General features: G+C 42.8%; 1 protein-coding gene across 1 annotated transcript in view; it reads left to right on the top strand.

Annotated features, from left to right (window-relative positions):
* RPGRIP1L (RPGRIP1 like) overlaps positions 1-21,294 on the top strand; it is a 1,574,704-nt gene that overhangs the window by 1,501,994 nt on the left and 51,416 nt on the right. The window contains exon 24 of the mRNA XM_069639571.1: positions 868-1,054. Within this exon, the coding sequence (XP_069495672.1) occupies positions 868-1,054 (187 nt within the window). The remainder of the gene's footprint in view (positions 1-867; positions 1,055-21,294) is intronic.

Genomic DNA, 21,294 nt, shown 5'->3' with positions numbered 1-21,294 from the left:
TACCCCACCTGCTTTTCTAATTCAAAATGTGTCTACTGGCGAAGCGTGTGGCTCACCATGACATTTGCGCAATCGTTGTCGCTGGCTTGGATTTCTTGACACAGCGCAGTCCTTCTAGGCTTTTCGTATATATGTACAGGGTAATTTGAAAAGCATATTTCAGGCCCAATCGTACTGATTAGCCAATATTTCTCTAGGAAGTGTTCAGTAACAAACCGTGTACCCAATTACTGTAACTGTGTGTTCGCATGACAGCACAAAACATTGCATCCATAATCAAAGTAAAAAAAAAAAAGCTCATCTGGCAAACTGAGCTCCCTTAAATGTTGGTTTATTTGATCATTTATAGTTGATTGCATCTTGGCTGTTCAAGCTGTTTTCGCCATCTCTCAGCAAAGTACTCTGGGACTGTTGTTACGCGTAGGGTAAAATACCTTGTTGAGATGATTTTAAGGCAGGAATTGGTTGTGGGTGTTGAGAATGCGTTTGCTTTTCTGACATTTTGTTAAACTATTGAATTGCTGGAGCAATGCATCATGTGTCTCCTGGTTAGGCAGGTCGACTCAAGGTTATTTTTAAGGGCATATCGTTTGGGGCCATTAGCACCTTATTATCGGGGCCATCACTCTTTCCTGCTAGCAAAGAACAAGAGCAGTAGTTGACTCTTTGCAACAAACCGCATTTGGAAGATGGGTGTTTTGACCCATTGGCAGTTTAATAGCAAAGTCCATGTTATAAAGTTAACTGCCATCGCAAGAAGCCGTGCTTTGTACTCCAGTATTTGCATTTTGTCATCAGAAGAAAGGAAGTGCTTGTTTGTTTTGTACTACCGGTGTTAAAGCCAAACCGCTTTTGTTTTTCATGCAGCCTTCAGAAAAAATCCGAATTGAGATTACATCCTTAACGTTTAATGATGACTCTGGTGTGTTGCTGGATGATACCATACAGCGCTTATTTGTGGAATGCAAATTCTGTAATTTGCCTTCAGAGGAAACACCGGTGTCTCTTCCAAAACCCAAACGCGGACAATGGATTCACTACAACCACAGCAATGGTAGGTTGAATTCAATTTCAAATGCTCTGTTTTTTTTTTCTTTATTCAAGTTAGAATTTCAAGAAAACCAGGTGCTGGAGAAGAATACGAACATGGGTTACAGAGTGTTTACAATCGGTCATAGAGCAGTTGCATATCCCAGGATCATTTTACTTATTGTTAGGCTGGGCATCACTCCTTGTCTTCCCTGAGTGGGCAAGTTTGCTTGTTGGCAGTCTGCTGGCCAGGTCTCAAACACAAAGATCTCTCTAGTGGCAATTGTGGACATCTTCAGAAAAGCACATAAATGCATGTGCATTTAGTTGAACCTGCATTTGCGGTCACTCCTTATTGCTTAATTGTCTAGAAAACAACCCCCTTGTAAAATCAGTTCAGTAGACTTAAAAACCATTTTGAACTATTATTTGTGCATCTAATGCATTTGCCGGTATCTTTGTTTCCCAGTTCATCAGGCACAGCACTCCTTATGTTATCTCTTGAATTAGCTGTGTCTGGTAGTACCTTACTCTACCATTTCTCTCTACTTTAGTACGGTTCCTCCAGCAAATATTTTGCCATTGGCACCCCTTTCTTTAGATTAGTTCAGTATTTTTGTTCTTATTCTTGACTTTGTTGTGAGTTTTGTTTGCTTCCTTGTATTTTATGTTTGATATATCATTGGGTCATGTGTTCTTAAATTGAGGATTTACAGCAAAAAACATCAGTGCATTCTGTTTTGAATCTGCAACCGGTTATTCCAGTACTGAATCCACAATCTTAGTAACATGCAAACTCCCTGAGCTGACCTAAGAAGATTGATAGGTTGTCTCTCTGATTCAGCCATCCCCTCACAGTATCTCCCTTGACCACACTACCCATCTGCTTCAGGTTTTGACCTCCGGGAGTCACTGTAACATCTATTTCCAGGTACAATTCATTTTCCAACTATGCTGAGGCTTGAGACTAAAATCCCACTACCCAAACTCAATCACCCAAGAAATATTCGGAGACCTCCATTCCTGCATTTTCACTCTTTCATGGTCTTTCTTCCCCTTTTCAGATTCCCATTTGTGTCCTCAGTAATACTTGGGCTAACAAACAAGTGTCGGCTTTCTGAATGTCACTAGCCTGCCGACAGCAGTTTAAGTGTGATAAGTCCTACTTGTATCAGCAGGTTATGAGTGTACATGTAGCAGAGGATGTCAGTGTGTATGTCGCTCTACAAGTGGCAATTCATAATATTGACTGAACAATATATGGATCAACTTTCAACACTAAACACAAGATAGATTTTAGAAGCTTGCTGCTGTAGAAGTATTTAACTCGAGAATAGGGAAGGAATATAAAACAGCTCCATGGGACTCTGGTTTTATAAGCGCTCATCCAGAGACAGGCCTGGTAAATGTGACAACTACAAGGAAAAGAAGTCAATCCAGAACCCACAATTAATCTAGCACCTGATCGAGAGCAAAATTATTGCAGCAGTAGGTGAGATAATTCTAGAACTGAGGTGTCTTGCATAAGAATTCTACATTCATCTGCCCTATTATCAAGATACCCTAAGCACAAGTAGGAGGAAATGCAGACCTTGATCAACAATCCTGTAGAGGAATAGAAAATGGGATCACTGCAAAAATTACAAACTATTCAAACATAGCCATTGAGGTAGGTTGTTAGTGGCCTGCACTCCCACAGAAAAGGAAGTTATGAACCAATATTAAGAAGATATGCTTAGCTAAGTGTTTCCTGATTCACAGCAGGCGGTCACACAAATCATACTTGTAATGTCCCTTATGCAAAACTAGTCATTAAGGGCTGAGAATAAATAAAAAGGAGACTGATGCAGAAAGAGCAATGGAATGTTTGACTACAGGTCCCGCAAAAACAAGGGGGGTTCTGGTAGTTTCTCTACTACCAGCTATATCCCAGGTAAGAGTCTCAACCAGAGTCTTTAGCTCACCATCCTTTCACAGAAGATACATTTCCACTACATATCAGTCTTTGTCCTGGCCAAGGGCAGTCCAGCACCAAAATGCCTGGCAATTCTCTTCTGAACAAGAGTACCAACAGCAACCCCAGACACTTGTTTCGGCCTGGTTGGGCCTCATAAGTGAGGTGTAGCTGTGCCTCTCTAAGAACAGTGAGCAAGGGTTCCATGTCTGGATTACCCTCGTAACTTAGGGTGAAAACCCAAAGCTACTAAATATGCAAAAACAAGGGGGTTCTTTTCTGGAAGTTTCTGTACTATAGGCCTATATCCTGGGTTAGGGTCTCAACCAGAGATTTTAGCTCACCATCCTTTCACAGAAGAGAAATGTCCACTACATATCAGTATTTGTCCTGGCCAAGGACAGTCCAGCACAAAAATGCCTGGCAGTTTTCTTCTGAACAAGAGTATGAACATTGACTACAGGTCCCCCCCCCATCATAAGAGAATAGACACCCACAAAGAGATTCCCTTGTCAGCTATTCTTATCTGGTGGATGCTCAAAACTGCTGGATTAAATTTTGCAATCACCCTCATACCCAAGGTGCTCCACAACAGCAAGTTCAAGGGGAAGATGCACAAGTGGTACAGGCAATTACTCTACGTCTACAAAGCAGGGATCTCAACAAATATAGCTTCTACCACAGCACCCTAGCCCGAAGAAGACAATAGGCAGCAAAAGGTGCTCCTCTTCATTGAGAATTATATCAAGAATGTGCTGGTCAGCAACACTCCATCCTAAATTGCATTATATTGTATTTTTCTAAATAGATTTGTACCATTTCATTTTTAGTTGCTGAAGTGAGTTGGAACCTGTGCTAGAGAATTAGCTGCTGATAAAACGAGAACAACAAATGTTAAACAAATTGAAGTTTACAGATTGAAGGTCTTGTTTTGTTTAATTTAAATGGATTTGCATCAGACCTTGATTGAGAGGTCCCATGATTTGAACTGGCTACAATGTACAGCCCACTATCAGCATTGATTAATGGAGAGTGAAAGGGGACAGAACAGGCCGGGCCCTCAGAGATGAGATGAGGTGAGGTGAGGTGACGTGAGGGGTGAATGAGGATGGGTGGGTTGGGTAGGGGAGGTGGGTGGAGGGGTCAGGGAGTGGGAATTGGTAGGTGTTCTTGGCATGTGCCCTGGATTGTATTGGGCATGGATGGCAGAGGCATGGTTGTAAGGGCAGCGGATCCAAACACCTCCCACATAGATGGTGCCAAGAGAGGAGGGGATGGGCAGGTGGGCTTCAGCATATGGGAAAGCAGCGATTTCACAAATCCCGTTGTATAACAGTACCAGCACAATGGAGATGCAAAATTGTTATGGTTTGAAAGAATCAGAAGAATCCGGAATGTGGAGTGTTACGTGCCCTTAGAGCATCACCAACATTTATTTTGATCTCAAGATGTATGCTAAAGTTGGCTCAATTACACTTAAGAGCTTCTATAGGGTCCTCCTTGAGATATTCACACATTGAGACATTGGGGCTCACTATTACCTTGCGAGTATCCTGGCGGTAAATCTGCCAGGATACTGGCAAATGGTACTACCGTTACCTGCACTCTGCCGGGCATTATTACTGGCGGATTCCGATTGCCGGGTTGGTCGTGTTAATCCCCATTCATGGAGTTCAATAGGACTCGCCATTATTACAGGCGTCAGTATTACAGGCGCCTGTAATACTGACCATTTTTGCTGGAGGTAATTCCTCCACCCCACCGGCAAACTTGTAGTTGGCTGGTGTGGTAACATGCAAGTTTTTGTGCCAACATTAGCAAAGTTTATTTTATTTAGTACATTTTATTTTTAACGTTAATGAAAAGTTGCATAGACTGGAAACATACATTGACCTCACATACAAAATGTGCAAAAGAGCTCGTGTCCATATTATAAAAAAGCTGTTGTACCAGTGGTTATTGACAAGGGATAATATTTCTAATCCTGTAGTAGACCATGTTCTAAACACTGCAGATGCAAATTGACAGGTGCAAGTTAGACGTTGCAGGGAATAAATGAATTACTGCCTGCTACATGTTCCCATTCGCAGGATATTGTTTTACCTAAAGATTGAGAAAAAGGCGATGTTATCAAAGAGAACATATAAATTATTAACTACATCGAAAACAGGTGTAGAAAGTGTGAATCAGTGTACATTTATTTTGCAAATCCCCCTGGAAACACTATTATTTTTGGGTCTAGTGAATGTCTCTTCTCTAAGAAAATGACAGAATGAAGATACCATTTAATTTATGAATTAAGCATTGCACCTCATTATTGATAGATGCAACAGGATTTGGCAGATTAAGGAGGATTTATCGATGGCCAAACAACCATGCTGGGTTGGTCATGGGCGAAAAGATAAATATGGTGACTTTACCTTGGCTTGTAATAACCCTTCCATAGTAGAGTTGATTCTTAGTTCTGATGATATGAAGAGTGCACATAGATCTGACATTGGAATGTATCCATTGGGCTATAACCTATATTACCAACCCAACATAATGGCGAGTATCCCTCATGGCTTATGCCCAAGGCCATAGTAATAGATCATGCTTAAAACACCTTGTAACGGAGAGCTTTGAGATTCACCTGGGGGTACATTTATTTGGTTAAAAATGTTCCATGTTGAGTGATTATTTGCACCTGTGAGGAGAAGATAGAAAAGGTTTATTGTACCCTCACTGGAAATATGCCATCCCTAACTATTTGATTAGTACAATTATTATCACTTCAAAGCCAGTTAGATTCTTAAACTAGGATGGTAATTGATGATAATGCTTTCAATAATTGCCCCACAGATCACTGTCAGTTATTCATCTGTCTATAAAAAAAGATGATACACTGACAGATACTCAAATCAAAATGTATTGACCAAAACAAGAGAGAGAGAGAGAGAGAGGGGGATTGAGTGGCCTCTGTATGTACTTTTGATGTCCAGTTATTCCAAGAAACTGGACTGTTGATCCCATTGACCCACAAGGTTATATCTACATAATATATTTTTGCTACAAAGGGTTAAAAGTGAGGACTACAATCTGGTACTACTACTGCAGGCAGGAGGCTGGGACTTCTCTACCATCATACACTTCACCTGCTTACACTCAGTCCCACCTGTACTACCCTGCCTGCTTATCGAGCTAGTGGATAACCTGTTTTCAGCTCACTTCCATCTGCGACTAGACCGTTATGAGGTTTCTGTGATCCTCTAGCACCAACATTTGTTACTCCAATGCAGCCCCCCACATCACAAGGTTAGTCCCTGCCGGACTGTTCACTTTTTGACTACCTATAACATTGGTTTGCACGCCTGATTTAGCTCCCGGCACCATGTGATGTGGCTTTCCCAGGCTGTAAGCCTACCTGATTGTGTCCTTTGCATACCTGTATTCCTGATACAGCCCCCTTCACCATGAGTCTTGGCTTTCCCAATTTTGTGCACGCCTCCTAATGTTGCATTTTACCTATTTGCACCTGCTTATTTGATGAAGCCCCCCTCACCATGAGGTCAGGCAGTCCAATGTTGCACTTTACCTACTTGTACCTGCATGCGTGATGTAGCCCCCTGCACCATAGGGTGAGGTTTTCCATTGTTGCTTCTTACCTACTTGCACCTGCATACTTGATGTAGCCCTCTGCATTTTAGGGTCAGGCTTCCCCATATTGTGCCCCCACTCCAATGTCGTTGCTTCATTACTAGCCTTGTGCTGTGTTTGAACCTGTTCACTTGCACTTAATGTACCCTTCTCCTCCCTCACACCTGATCATTACTCCTTCCTCACCGTCTTTCACTTTCCCTCCCCTCTTTTTTGTTACTGCATTTGCTTGATCAGAATTGTCTCATGACTTAGTAGGAACACTGTTGTTTGTCTTTCTTCCCTGTTCATCCCCACCACACTTCCCTTCCTCACACTTTCCCCTCATTTCTGTTACTGCGCTTGCACGCCCCAAATTGTCTCAGGACCTATTAGGAACGCTGTTGTTTTGTTTTTTGTTCCCTGTTCCTCCCCCTCCCTTGTCTTGATGCGCCTTGAAACACCATTTTGCTATATAGGCTCATTATAAATACCCAATAAATAAATGTTTGTCTCAGTCAATTTAAATTCAACTGTGGAATCGCAATGTGTCATTACAAATAACATACGATCTCTGCTTCTAATAAATAGGAATAATGTTGATTAGTTTGGTTAACTTTTATAAAGGGAAAGGTCCTGGGAATAGGGATGATCTGCTAGAGAAATTAAGTGAGACCTTTCTGGTATTGTAACGTATGAGTAATGAGATGTGCGCTACTGGAGATATTACTCTTATTGTGGTTGATTTCAGCACAGCACTGTACTGTGGCACTGAACTGCCTTGTGATCCTGATGAGGAAATTGCCATTAATGTTAATCCTTCCATCCTGGTGGATGATGAAATGTGTGCGGTTGGTATGATTCTTTGGACATTATTAGTAGAATTTGGTTACATAACTCTGAATGTGAGAATATCGACAAGAATTCTGGTTAATTATACCTTTAATAATGGCAGGCACCGATGTATAATTTACTATATTTTATTGCCCCTGGAGGAATGAAGTTGTGTTAAATCCTTTCAGATTATCTCATGCTGTAAAGGTTTTCTGCTGTCTAGAGAATGGATTGCCTAAAGAAAATATTGGATTCTGCCATTCTAATAAAATGATAACAAATAACCATAGACAAGCTTGATGGTCAGAAGTGCCATTCTAGGGACAACTTAACATAGATGGCTTCTTGGAAATCAACAAATGGTTGAGTGCACAAGTTGCAAATATTGATCTCTTAAATGCTTGTTGAAATGCTTGCATTTTTTGGGGAATGTTTATCAAATGTTGTTTCTTACATGAACTTCTTTGTTTGATTTAACATGTAAAGCCTTGAAATAATAACTACATTAGGCCCTAAAAGAGGTTCCTATATGTACCAAGGGTCGCTTTTGTAGAACCCTCTATGAGAAGCGTCTCTAGGATGGAAGGGAAATGATACAAGAAGAGACATGGTTAAAGTTCATTGAAGCAGCAAAAATTAAAGTTTGTGCTCTTTTGCGGCAAATCGCGAGAATGGCAGCATGGTGAGACATGCAGGTAAAGATGGTGCTTTGATTTAGAGGTTGGAACATTTCTTTACAAAACCCCATACCAAGAGTAGAACAGGCCATTTCAGCTATCAAGCCACACACGCCACCTAATAGCCCGCACTGGAATTTCACCTTCATTTTAGAGTCACAAAGCAGTGCATTGTGGATATGCACATTATCTGAAACTAACATGTGGGAGAGAATGGTTGCGCTATTGAGTGAATTAAAGGATGCTAGGGCTGCTTGATTCCCTGCGAGTAGTTGGTTTCCCATAGTATGACAGAGCTATAATATGCCACCAATAACATTGAAGGAGGTGGTAAATGTGCTCTGTAATTGTCTCTCCCTGATGAGCACTGGGTTGGATGGCTTCACCATTGTTACAACCAAAAACATGGTTTCTCTTATTGACACTGATTTTTAACATAATCCTGGCATTAGGACGGTTTTCAGAAAGTAGGAAGTGGTGAGTAATGCAGCACATTTCTAAAAAAGGCAATCGAGCAACGCCAGAACCTGATCACCCTATTTCTCTTTTAAACGGGACATTGAAAATACTTGGTAAAATGACCCACTTAAGGTTAATGTAATGGATAAATATACTTAGTGAAACTCAACTAGTTTCAGACCGGACTGATTTTACACTTAATTTGATCAAACTATATTCATTGACTGCAAAGAACATCATTATATAATGCCTTTGTGGATATATTGGAACACATTGATCAATCAAACCTTTGAGCCACCCTAGTAGAGCTGGGTATTCCATCTGGTCTCCTGGCTATACTTATAGACTTACACACAGAAATTAGTAAGGTATAGGCTGAACACAGAATTATCAGGTTGATAGGTGTCGGGAAGTGTGTGCTCCAGAGCTGTGTCTTGGTAACCACCTCCCTCCCCCCACTCTTTCATCTGTAAGCCAATTCATTTCCCTCATATTTTGGACTGTGACTCTATGCTTCCCATATAAACACCAGGAAAATCCTCATACTCCCCTATGTCGATGATGCTAACCTGCTTGTCAGGCACCACTCTTTCAGAAATTAGTTGATGCATACACAAGGTATATGACGGAAAGATGGTTGATTGTGAATGCTAAGAAATCAATTGCCATGTATGTTACCAAAAGTAAGACATCATGTTAGACCATAGAAATGTCATTTAATAGCAGATTGACCTAGAAAGACGAGCTACAGTGAAAGTGCTTAAAGATGGTACCAGCAGAAGGAGGGGTTGCAGAGGTTCTCAATGTACCTTTGGAGGCCATTGATAGAATATTTTCTATCCATTTTTAAAGTAAAACAGTATTGACAAGCTCTTATAGAGCTCCACTCTGGGGTTGTGTAAGCATGTAGAAGATCCAGTGTACCTAAAATGTGTTCCTGTCCCAAATTGTAGCGGTACCAATATCCAACTGCACCTATGTTATTAATGTATAGGTACATTTGATGTACCCCTCTTATTGTTTATACACATAGTATGTGCTGTTCTGGTGTACACTGTGGGGGAAAATGATGCTGCTTTGTTAGCTGAGGAAGGACCTTGACAGATATATTATGGCTAACATTTTCATATATAGAATACTTTGGCTGAAATATAAAAATAATAATCTGAGGAAATTGAACATGGGAAATTATTTTGAGCAACCAGAACAGATTCCCTCAGATATACAAGATCAAATAAAGGCACTGTTTCTTCAAGTTGCATCCTCAGGGCGAGATCAGATGATTGTAAAAACTTCAGGAATAGTTTTTTCTTTTTCTGACTAATGGGTTAGCATGATTCCTTCCATCGATCTCAGATCATAGACAGAGTGTTCGTTTTGCGCAATTTGGGATGGCTTTATTGCCTTTATGTATGTTAAGAGCTATATGGTTCGGTAAAGACATTTTTTAATAGAAATGTCCCTGCAGGAATGGTGATATTAAAACCCTTTCCATATCCTTGTATTTTACCTGGTACATAAACAAGTGAGGAAGAGCACCATCCTACTGGCCTGGAAGGAAAAAGGGCATCGGAATATTCAGTGCTGTTACCAGACCTTATTACATGCTATACAGTGTCATCCTTTTTATCTGCAGCGTTGAACATTAGGGAGGAATGTGATAATATTACTGATTGCAAGGTTAGACTGCCCAAGTAGCAGCAAAAACAATATACGTAAAGTATCTAATGTACATTTAATATTCCTTATTGGTGTCTTGTATTGATTGCTTTGTGCACTGTTGGATGATGGAATGATTGAAGATTGTATTTTAGCAACTAAGTGTTGTTTATTGACCATTGTTTAAGGTTGTCATTGCATGTAAAAATATTTGAGGTTTGTGGATCTGCTTAGATAACATGCTATGCATAGGCTAACATCTAGTGGGTGTCGCGGAGTATCACATTATTTGATTTCGAAACTCGAAAGGGGACCGTTACTGGGCATGTTAGTAATACTATCCCTAGTGTGACGCCCATTGTACCCATGGTCCTTCGCGCGTCGACCTCCCTCAGATTGTTTTGTTTCTGACATGAGGTTGCATGAAGTATAGCGTGAGTACCGATGTAATAAAGTAGATCGAGATAAAGCAAGAAAGACATCTATGCACCTTCCATCCAGGAGGGGATGAAGGGTGGGCGCATGTGAATCTAAGCTGATGCACGAATCAGAAATAAGAGTACTGTGAGTAATGTATCCCTTCTGAGGCTTGTGGATCTGCTTAGATCACATGGTATCCATAGACTAGCAAGCAGTATCTTGACAAGGAGGTGAGTTGTGAGAAGGTACGGCAGTAAATAGATGACAATACAATTACGGTGACAGGCGATAATTATTTATACAAGAAATACAGTTTTTAAAATGATGTTTAAAGTGCAGACTGTTGTACACACACACACAATCCCTCATCCGATATACTTCATAACCCTAATTATCTCATGCTTATTCATGACTCAAAGGGCTATTTTACATGGCACAGTGGTAGACCATGCCATGCTATGCTGCAGTAAACTGAGATATGGACGCAAGCACTGACACAGTAAGGGTAATTGCTGAGTCCTGTAACCTTTGCTGTACTATGGAAAATGTACTCTTCTACTGTATTCTGTTGCTCACTGCTAACTCTCAAGCTCCTAACCAAAGCAACACATAACGAACTCTACAGACCCTCCACCTGTCCCTGTGTCTCAAAGCATCGAGTATCACACAAATCCAGCACTCTCTAATCTCCCCAACTCTAGCTTTCACTCTTGCCACCTCGTCGTATCCTAGATTAAATCTGCCTGTGGGTGACATGCCACACAATAGAATACAGCCTGCGTTGCACAAATTGTCTAAAGCTGAACTCTGCTCCCTCTATCCCACGCAGAGCCCAATATTTTCACTTTGAGGACCCAAAGCACCAAACGGACATGCAAATGGGAAAATCTATGTTATAGCAATTAGCGTAACATGTATGAGTCTAAACACCCGATCTTATACTATACATGCAATGAAAACTCTTAAAGTTGCAGTTTTTGAAAACACAAACCATCCTAATCTTCAACTAACAGAAACACCATACTTTGCAAAAGGATAAGCAGATATCGGCGAGATTGCCAACCTTCAGTTCCCCTTCTCACTTCCATTGTGGGAGGAAGACAATATTCTCTTTGTGCGTCTCTTCATTCCTAGCAAAGGTATTTTAGAGGCAGGGGATTGAGACATTAATCCAAAAGGCATGTGCTTTTTAGTTTGTGTCATGGAATTTGATCTCCTCCGCTAATCTCTCCAATTTGCCTTTTAAGTTCTTTTTTTCTTTCAGACGATGAACATGCCCATTTCTGTAGCTATAAGGATTCAGTGCTTACTAGAAAATTAGGTCTAGGTTTCTATAACATTTACATTCTAAAACTGAGGTCTTACTTCTAGGCCTTCTGCCACATGCTGATACCGTGGCACTGCGCTCTCCCTTGGTTGGGGGCCCTCTACCTTTTATCACTATTAGCTTTCACTACGCCAGCCAAAATCTCTATTGCCATTGTCTCAGAGTTTCACCTGGGACCAAGAAGGGTGCCAAGACAATATGTTATGGTGTATTATCGTTATTGATTATAGTTTCCGCCTCTGGGTCACTTCCACCCTCTGCTGTGAATAGCTCCTCCCTCCCCTTGGTTCGCATAAACTATTCCTGTTCCCTTGTTCCTACTGCCTCCTCTTGACTTCATTCCCTTAACTCTCACTTCCTCTTTCTGTCCTCCCTCTCTCTCTTTGTTGGTACCTCCTCCTCCTTCACCTTATTAACTCTCATAACTTCTTTCTTTCCGCTCTCACCCTTGGATGTTACCACCTCCATCTTGAACCTCACCACTTTTTCTGGCTCTCAGCTGCTGCCACCTCTATATACTCCTCTGTCACTTTAGGCCCTGATTCTTCCACCGCTCTCCAGTTGCCAGCCTTCGCTAAGTACAAGCAGTCTGTTCCCAGAACCCACGCTGCCAGACTAAGCTGCCTGGGTTTTTCATGTTCCTCCTCTCCTTAGGTGTGACTGTGTATGGGTGTTTGCACCTCTGTTCTCTGAGTGAGACAGGGTTGTAATTGGTTGCTCTTTCTGAGTGCACCTGGGGCTGCTTTGCGCTCTGAGCTGGACCAAGATGCCCCTCGCTTTGTTGCTCTCTCAACATTGTGTATGTAGTGGAACATTGTATCACCGGCGTGTGATGAACGAATGCTTGAGAAACTTTTTCCTAGATTGTAAACTCTGCAGTCAGAATGCCATGGACCAGCATCACTGTATCTGGGGGACTCTTGCGTTCACTGGATGTTGTTCTCTCTTTCTACCGTAAGTTCCCTGATGGTAATACTGGACTGGGAACAATAGCTAAACCTACACTACTAGTTCAATTAAATGTATTTGAGAGAAAAATGTTTCCACTCTGGAGGCTTAGGTCTAATAAGGAAGAGCTTCATACACTCTTATTTGGGAAGACACAGGGTTCACTAGCATTGGCCCAAAAGTCTTAAAACAAATGTGGTAAATGTTACTGCTTTTAGGTCTGGTCTGCCCTACTGGGCTGGTGGGTTGGGGAGAGTTTAGACCCCAAAGCCCAGCCTCTAATGCAGGAATGGGATTGCCCCCTGCCATAGGATTGGTACCTCACCATACTGTCCCTGGGCACAAAATCCACTGTCTCTGGGTGACACCCAACCCCCTAAGTCACCACTATATCTGTTCCCAGAACCAGGGCAGGGGGACTTCATGTTAACTCCCAACTAATCCAACTTGGAAGGAACCTCGTTGCAAGCTCTTTCTACTAAGTTCCTACCCTCCTGGCTAGCACCATACCAAATGCCAAACTAGATTTTGCTAGTGTTGTCTATGGCAGGCGCCCAAACCATCTACTTGACCACCTGCATGAGTATAGAATGAACCGGCAATGCTCATTGCTGGCATAATTGGAAGAAATGCAGAGTGTCTTTGGCTAAGACAACCTCACTTGGCTCCCTGTGACACCCATAATCTAGTTCAAAATCCTGTGTGTGTTGCAGCAACCATGCACACCTGCAGCTTAAGGCGGACCACTATGAGCAACAATACTTCTGAAATGAGGGGGCAGATGCTTGTTTGTGCAACCTACAGAATAAGTAGCAGCCATAAAACTGAACATCAGACACGTGTTTTTACCCCTCAGTCTGTAAACCCTCCATTTAGGGCTTCAGGCTTACACATTCCCTAGTGCATTGTTTGACAGATGTCAGACCGATTGTGTTCCTATAGACAGGTTACCTTTCGACTTCCACTGCTCCATCCCTGGGTTTACTGACTCAAATTAGATATTTATATGCCCTAAGGAAAATATGAGACAATTCGTTTGGCTATTTGATTATATATATATATGTATATAATCTTAAGGCCACTCAATTTTTTGAAGGTAGTGTTTGCACTACAGTGTGTGTGCGCGGGTGGGCAGCAGATAATGAAAACATTATGCGTTGTTATCTTTTTTGCCTGTGTTTTTTGTTGCTGTTGACGCCAGCTGCTACCAAGCCCCCTGCTTCAGCCTACTAGCCATTTGTGTGAGCGCCAGGAAATAGGAATGGACTAATATGGCAATTATGGTGTCTGAGGCGTGCCACACTGGCTGGTGGTAGTAGCCCGTGTGAAGTGAAGACATTACTCGGGTTGAAGGGCTTTTACAACACAGGCCCTATCTGACTTAAGGGCCATGATTGCCATTAGCTCCCACCTCATTTATGGAAATGCTGCTTTAGAGCGATGGACAATTTGGAGAAAAAATGCTGGACTGTTGGGGATGGAAATGCGTGGCACCGTAAAGCCATACACCCACGCTAAGAGACAGTGTGACAGGTGGGCGGAGGAGTGCAGGTGCAGAGGCCATGGCTCTGAGTTGGATGAAGAGGGGCGACAAGACATAGGTATGGAGAAACAGAAGTGGAACGGGGGACACTGGCGAGAGGAGGTGTAGTTACCTGAACGGGTAAAGTGGTGAAGTGTTACAGGGCTAAATATAAGATTCTGTAGGGGTGGCTACCACAAATGGACTCGGGAGAGTACATGCTGGTCTCAGCAAATAATTACCACATTCCCCACAAACTGCTTGGCTGCCGCAGCCTCAGTATTCAATCAGTGGTACAACGAAAGGTATGGTCCGAATCGATCTTGGATTTCCATTGGGCTACAACCTTATGATGCCTCAAAGACCACTTGAGCTACTGTGGCAACAGTGCTCAAAGAGGAACTGCGTTCTGCTGAAATTGGAGTCCAGTGAGCCGGTTTAAGGCAGAAAAATTCAGTCTGGTCCCCTCAGGGTTTATTCTTTTCGAGGCCGATACACTGAGCACCATTTAAATGGATCATACTACCACCTGGTATTTATAGTGGTATGAAACGGCAGATAATGGGTAATAAGAACCAACCCAGTCGTTTTGCCTTTTTTATAGTTATTTGGCTGGAATTCACCATTTGCCGGCTATTGCCATCGTATTCTATGCCATTCAGTTTGTTGGACAAGTATTGTGAAGCTTGTGTGAGAAAGTAAAAAAAGACTTCACACCTCCAGTGCACCTCCACTCTATAAGCTATAAGGGCACACCCTGCTCTCCTTCGGCCTCCAGGAGTGTGCACATTGCGTGAGACGTTTTATTGTGCACAGCAATTTGCATTGAAAGCATACACACAGCATGGGAAGTATGAAATGCAGTACGTATACCATCCATCTTCTCAGTCTTGTCCCATATTGGCAGCGGGTGGCGATATGGTTCTGTGTGAATTCATTCTTGGGTACATTAAAAGTCTACGTGTGTGTGTGTATGCCAATTTAATTAGAATAATTAGAAATACATCTTGAACATGAATTGCATCAGTGGGTTCCATCCTCTCAATTCGCAATGAAGGCTCGCATTTTGATTTCAGATGTCACAATCTCCCTTGGACTGCCCTTCCGCCCACACCCACGTCTGAATCGGCAACAGACATCACCTCCTGATGATATCAGGGATATCACACGCTAATCCGTAGTTTCTCACCCCACCCAATGTTTTAGATTAAACCGTTTTGAGTTTAAATTGCAATAAGGTGGAAAGGTTATACTCTGCTATCGTCACGATTAAATTGTTAAATTAATTTGAAACTATGATTTCACTGCACAACGGCTGTGCCACCAATCAATTCAAACTAAGCGTAGTTTATTATGTTTTTTAGATGTTCTCAACTCTCGTATACCTCCTGGCAAAATGGTCTAAGCAAGCAGCAATTCAGATCTCAGGCTTAGACATTTTTGACATTTTCCCCTAGTGATGCACACACATTCCTATGGAAATAAATGCTCAGCCAGTTTCACACATTGTTTTGCGAATATGACTATTTTGCAATTGGATAACATTAACTAACATTTGGGTGCATTTATCAGTTGGTCTAGAAATTATTCATGTTTAGGTCTTTATTCCTGCAGAGAAATATATTTGCCGCTCCTTTCCATTACATTATGCACATGACCAAGAAAAGCATCTGATTAGTTGCAGTTCAGCTTCAAAGAAGACTGTCATTTTTCAGCACCAGCTTAAAAGAGCAAGTGTTCACATTGGAGGCCTCATTAAGCTGAAAATAACTGATGTGTATTTGAGTTAGAATAAATTGAGGGACCATAAAAAATTCAGAAGTTAATAGCACATCTGTGTGTGACTGCAAAAGGCAAACACGTACAACAACATGTCTTCTACAAGGCAGCAGTTGTTGAAAAATGAAACCCATTATTATAGACAATGTGTTGTCCAGCAGGGCCACCCATTGTGTGTGAGTAATGACTGCATTCTCTTTCAGAAGGGTGTCCTGCAGGAATTCACACTACGCCTTCATTCTTGTGGTTGGGGCACTTTGAGAGCACACCACCCATGCAATGTTTACAGTTTCCGAGTGTATCAACATGTTTTTAATATTGAACCTGGAAATATATATTTGACTTTTCTTGATATGTCTATAAATGAAAAGCAAGAGAGAATGAGAAGAGAGAGACAATGCTAGAGAGAGTGAGAGAGAAAGGCGTGATGCCACCCCTGGAGGTGGCTAATGGGGGATCAGTGAGAGCTCCTTAGTCAATTCTGCGATACCCCAACATCTAGTGCATGACAGTCACAGCTGCATGTGGAAAGCTATGTGGTCCCTCCTGGAAGGGAGATGAGTTTAGGAGGAAAGTCATCCCTAGAAGACTGTTCTGTGTTTATATCACACGAGAGAAATGGGCAGAGAATGCTGGGCCTCAAATGCAGATGCACTGGTGGATCGGAACTCTTTGCAGAGCACACCTCAGGTGCAGAGGTCCTGGCAGGGGTTGCAGAGTGGAGCCTATTGAGAAATGAATGGCAGCAGAAAGAATTCACACATAGCAAGTGTGTGCACTCTGCACACATGTACTGCCTTTGAGCGAATACACTTTCTTGAAACATGTCCAGCCGCAGCGCTGGATAGATTGGCTCCCGTGATTCTGCTGCCTTATCCTAAGTTGTCAGACATGCCTTTTTGGACCTCTGGCTTGGCGTGACTTGGGTTCTTTGCACCAACACAAAACTTGGACATAAATGAAAACGGGGAGCATACAATTGGGGAGGAGACAGAACCATTAGCCACACAGCAATCACTTATCCTAAAGTGAATTGTGAAATGGACCCACGAACCAGCGCTGTTATTTGAGCAATTAATAGCCAAGCCAAACTACTATAAAGAGATGCAGATGTCGCCATACTTTGAAGGAGTTATGACTTAGTTGCATTGGGCTGGTGTGAGAGCAGTGAAAGGAGCAGGAAAGGAAGAATCTGAGAAAAAGGTGGCGGCCAAGTCAAGTAAACTGCACGTTAAGGCAGCTGAAGAACCAACAGTGGCAAAGCCAGATTGGCCACCTTTAAACAGAACGCAAGGTGGCCTAGCCAAGTAAGCCCATCTCCAAGAAAGGTCAAGATTACAGTAGAGGAGAAGTCCAAGGGCCTGCTGGGGGTCTTGACCCAAATGCTGGCATCCCTATGTAGATGCTTGTCATCCACATAAGAGCAATGAAGCACAGATGTTTAGAAACACAGCAGCGGCCGGCAAACCTGCCACCAACCTGGAATCAGACAACAATGGAGAACCAGGCTGCATGTTTGCCCTTCATGCGTAGAGCCGCAGCACACTCCGAAACCCAAATAAACTCATGAGCAAATTGTTCAAGCAGATCCTCACCAATCGGAGGGCTCAATCTCGATAGCTCCACCATTCTAACAGATTCCCCACTCACTAACCCAATTACAGTCCCAGGTAGGATCTCAAAGGGGCCCTGCCCAGATGATAGTGTGGGAGTTAGGAGATTTTTGGTAAACACAAAGTGAGGCAGGGCGATAGATAAGGACATTGAGTGGGGAAAGTGGGACAGAGAAGAGGAGGTGAAACATCAATACAGTGAGGGATAGGAGGAGAAGGAATATAAACTATATATATATATATATAGAGAGAGAGAGAGAGAGAGAGAGAGAGAGGAAAAAAAAAAAAAGAACACCAAGGAGGAGACATAGGAGTTGAGCAAAGCTTTGAGGAGGCTGCTGGCCACATGACCCGGACCTGCCACTCAGTGGCTCCATCCACCAGCTTTCGTGCCTTCAATGCAGCTACTTAAGGACTCTAGACCAGCTCCAGGCAGACAGCATTGGTGATGCTGGTCACATGACCAGGCCCTGCCACACAGCTGCTCCACCTCCACCAGCTTTCATTCCTTCCAGACAGCTACATAAGGACTCCATGCCAGTTCCCTGCAGACAGCATTAAGGCGGCTGCTAGTCACATGACCAGGCCCTCCCACGTAGTTGTTCCGCCCACCACCTAGTTCACTAGTCCTTCTTAGGCATCCTCATCACTCGTATCTTCAATAAAGGACAGGCGAAGAGAAGAAACCTCACCCGCTTATGCCTGTTCTGGCCTGATAGGTCCAAGAACCATAGCCACTGTCCTGCATTTTACTTAAAAAGTAGTTGTTGCTACTACTTGCCAAAAGACTGTGTCTCCTCCCTTTAAACCCTACCAGGCCCTCGCTAAGATTCGAATGGCAAGCACCTTGGGCAGCCCCGGCAAGCTACCATTAAGAAACCTCATAAGTATCTCCCTTGCCTCCATCCGACATCCACACGCCTGTTCACGCTGATCAATGCTTGGTGAGCAGTTGCTCACGCTTCAGATATCGCCAACCTCATTTCATACAACAACCTTTACAACCTCTTCATCACAAAAACATTGCTTACCCTATCATCCCCCATGCTTTGATGTCCTCCTACCACCAGGTTACTGCATCCAACATGTCGACCAGCCAGGAAGGGCAAGAGGCAGAGTGACAATCATCTACAGGAGTGATTGGCCATGCTCCATCTCCCCCTCTCCCATAACAAGCGTGTTTGAATCACTCACCTGCCGTTTACCTTTATTTCACAAGGAATCATCACCTTCCATCTCATCTATAGACCACCTCATATGTGTGACTCTTTCATTGCCGCCTTCTCCAACTTACTCTCCTCTGCCAAAGAAGCACACACTAATAATGCCTTTCTCAGAGAGTTTAACGTCCCAGATTCTCACCCCAACAACGACCCTTGAAGCACACTTTTCGCACTGACCGGATCCATGGACCTTAAACAAATTGTGCTCTCCCCCACACACAACAAAAGTAACAACCTAGATTTAGTCTTTACATCATCCTCCCCTCATCACTTGCACAGACCATATCCCACTTGACTGGTCTGACCATGCTGCCATTCCACTGTTGATGGCCCATTTGACCACGCACCACAAAGGTCAGGCTAAATGCCCCCTCACTCGGTGCTGCTGCTTCAACACCTTCCAGTTCAATGAACTAGAAGCAAACATCACAGAATTCCCCTCCAGAGGAAATGTCTCGGTCCTCATAGCATTATTTAACAACATTGCTATGAAACTGGTGGACACTCATGCCCCCTTTAAAACCAACTGCGCTAAGACCAAACCATCTGCCGTTTGGTACAACCCCGAGCTCGCCTCCAACAAAAATCAGAGCCAGAGAGAAACTGTGGCACAAAAACCGTAACGCTGGAGATCTTACAAACCTCACATCTCTCTGTGCCAAGTGTAGGATTCTGATTATTTATTTATTCATTATTTTATTTTTGCAAACCCTCAGACATCAGGACGCTTGAAAAAAACAGTTACATGGAGCCCGTGGGCAAACAATTTCTTAAGTGAATAGCTTAACAGAGAAATAGCTCAACATAGGTATACAAGCATGCGGGTAACATAAACACACATTTTCTTTCATGGGTTACAGGGAAAGGTGTAATTTGGTACGTCCTGACAGAGATTTATGCAAATAACCATGTTTTGAGGCCTCTGCGAAAGGCCCAGTAGGATTCTTCTGCTCTTAGTGTCAGTGGGAGGGCGTTCCATTGTTTTGCAGTGAAGACAGGGAAGCTCGAGCCTCCGCTCTAGTGCGCTTGAATTTTGGTTGTACCAGTCTGCGAGTGTAGGCGCGTTCTAGGTGGCCTATCTGTTTGGTGCATAACATTTTTTTGTAGCAGATACAGTGGGCCGATTTTGATATACACTTGTTTGTGATGGTAAGTGTCTTAAATAGGATTATTTGGCCAATAGAAGCCAGTGCACTGCTTTCAGGGCATCTGATGTGTGTGATCAGTTCCAGGTAAGTTTAAGGCAGCTCGTAGGACATTATTTTGAAAGGTGTGAAGTTTTTGTATATTGTGTGAGGATGTGCCAGCAACAAAGGCGTTCCAGTAATCCAACCTAGCGCCTACATTCACCGGCCAATAGTTAGGCAGCTATCTTCAGAGAGGTAAGGTCTGGCAGCGAGAAGTTGTTTGGTGGAGTATGCTGCTGATGAGGATATGGCATTTACTTGGCGGGAGAGTGAGGCGGTGGCCTCTAGATAGACACCTAGGGGCTGATTCATGGAATTATTTGCACCAAAAAACGGGGATTTGTGCGCCATTCTGTCCGCAAATCCCCATTTGTTAAACAGGGATTTGCAGGTAGAATGGCGCACAAGTCCCTGTTTTTCGGCGCAAATAATTCCATGAATCAGCCCCCTAATGTTTTCACAGCAGATGAAACAGTGATCTCAGAGCTGTCAATGTTGAAGGCAGTATAATCCGGGTCAAGTTTTTATAATCGAGGCAATGGATGTTGGCTTCAATCTGCCCATTTTTCCTTGTCTAACATCAATTACAATTGTATGTTTCGAAGTCATAATGAGCAGAGTGGTACATCCTAGTGTCCTACTTCTCCCTATTTGCATTTCCAAATATTCTGGTAACAGGCGGCCTTGCACACATGAGCCATGCATCAGTGACATTACCAGCATTGAAAAAATGGAAAGTCGCTATTGACAAGTCCTTATTGCCCTGATGTGCTGCTTTCAAGGACATTAGGCGAGGGTGAATCGGGATGTCATTGTTTAGTGTTTGGGGACATATTAATTACATACTACCATTTACACTGCAAACTAAAGTCACAAATTCCCTCCATAGGTGATTGATTGCTGTGACATCCACTTTGGGTCAATTTCTGCGGCACCCTGTAGGTTTCATAAATAGTTGGCCTTTCAGCCTCATACCGCTGTCATACCGTAAGCTCACCATTTAATAAAATCTGTACAGATATGCATACGAATTATAGTTTAAGGTGGT

Source organism: Ambystoma mexicanum, chromosome 1q (assembly GCF_040938575.1).
Source record: "Ambystoma mexicanum isolate Mex_15411 chromosome 1q, UKY_AmexF1_1, whole genome shotgun sequence".
Taxonomy (NCBI): Eukaryota; Metazoa; Chordata; class Amphibia; order Caudata; family Ambystomatidae; genus Ambystoma; species Ambystoma mexicanum.
The sequence above is the reverse complement of the archived record's forward strand: the minus strand, read 5'-3'. Positions and strand labels throughout refer to the sequence as shown.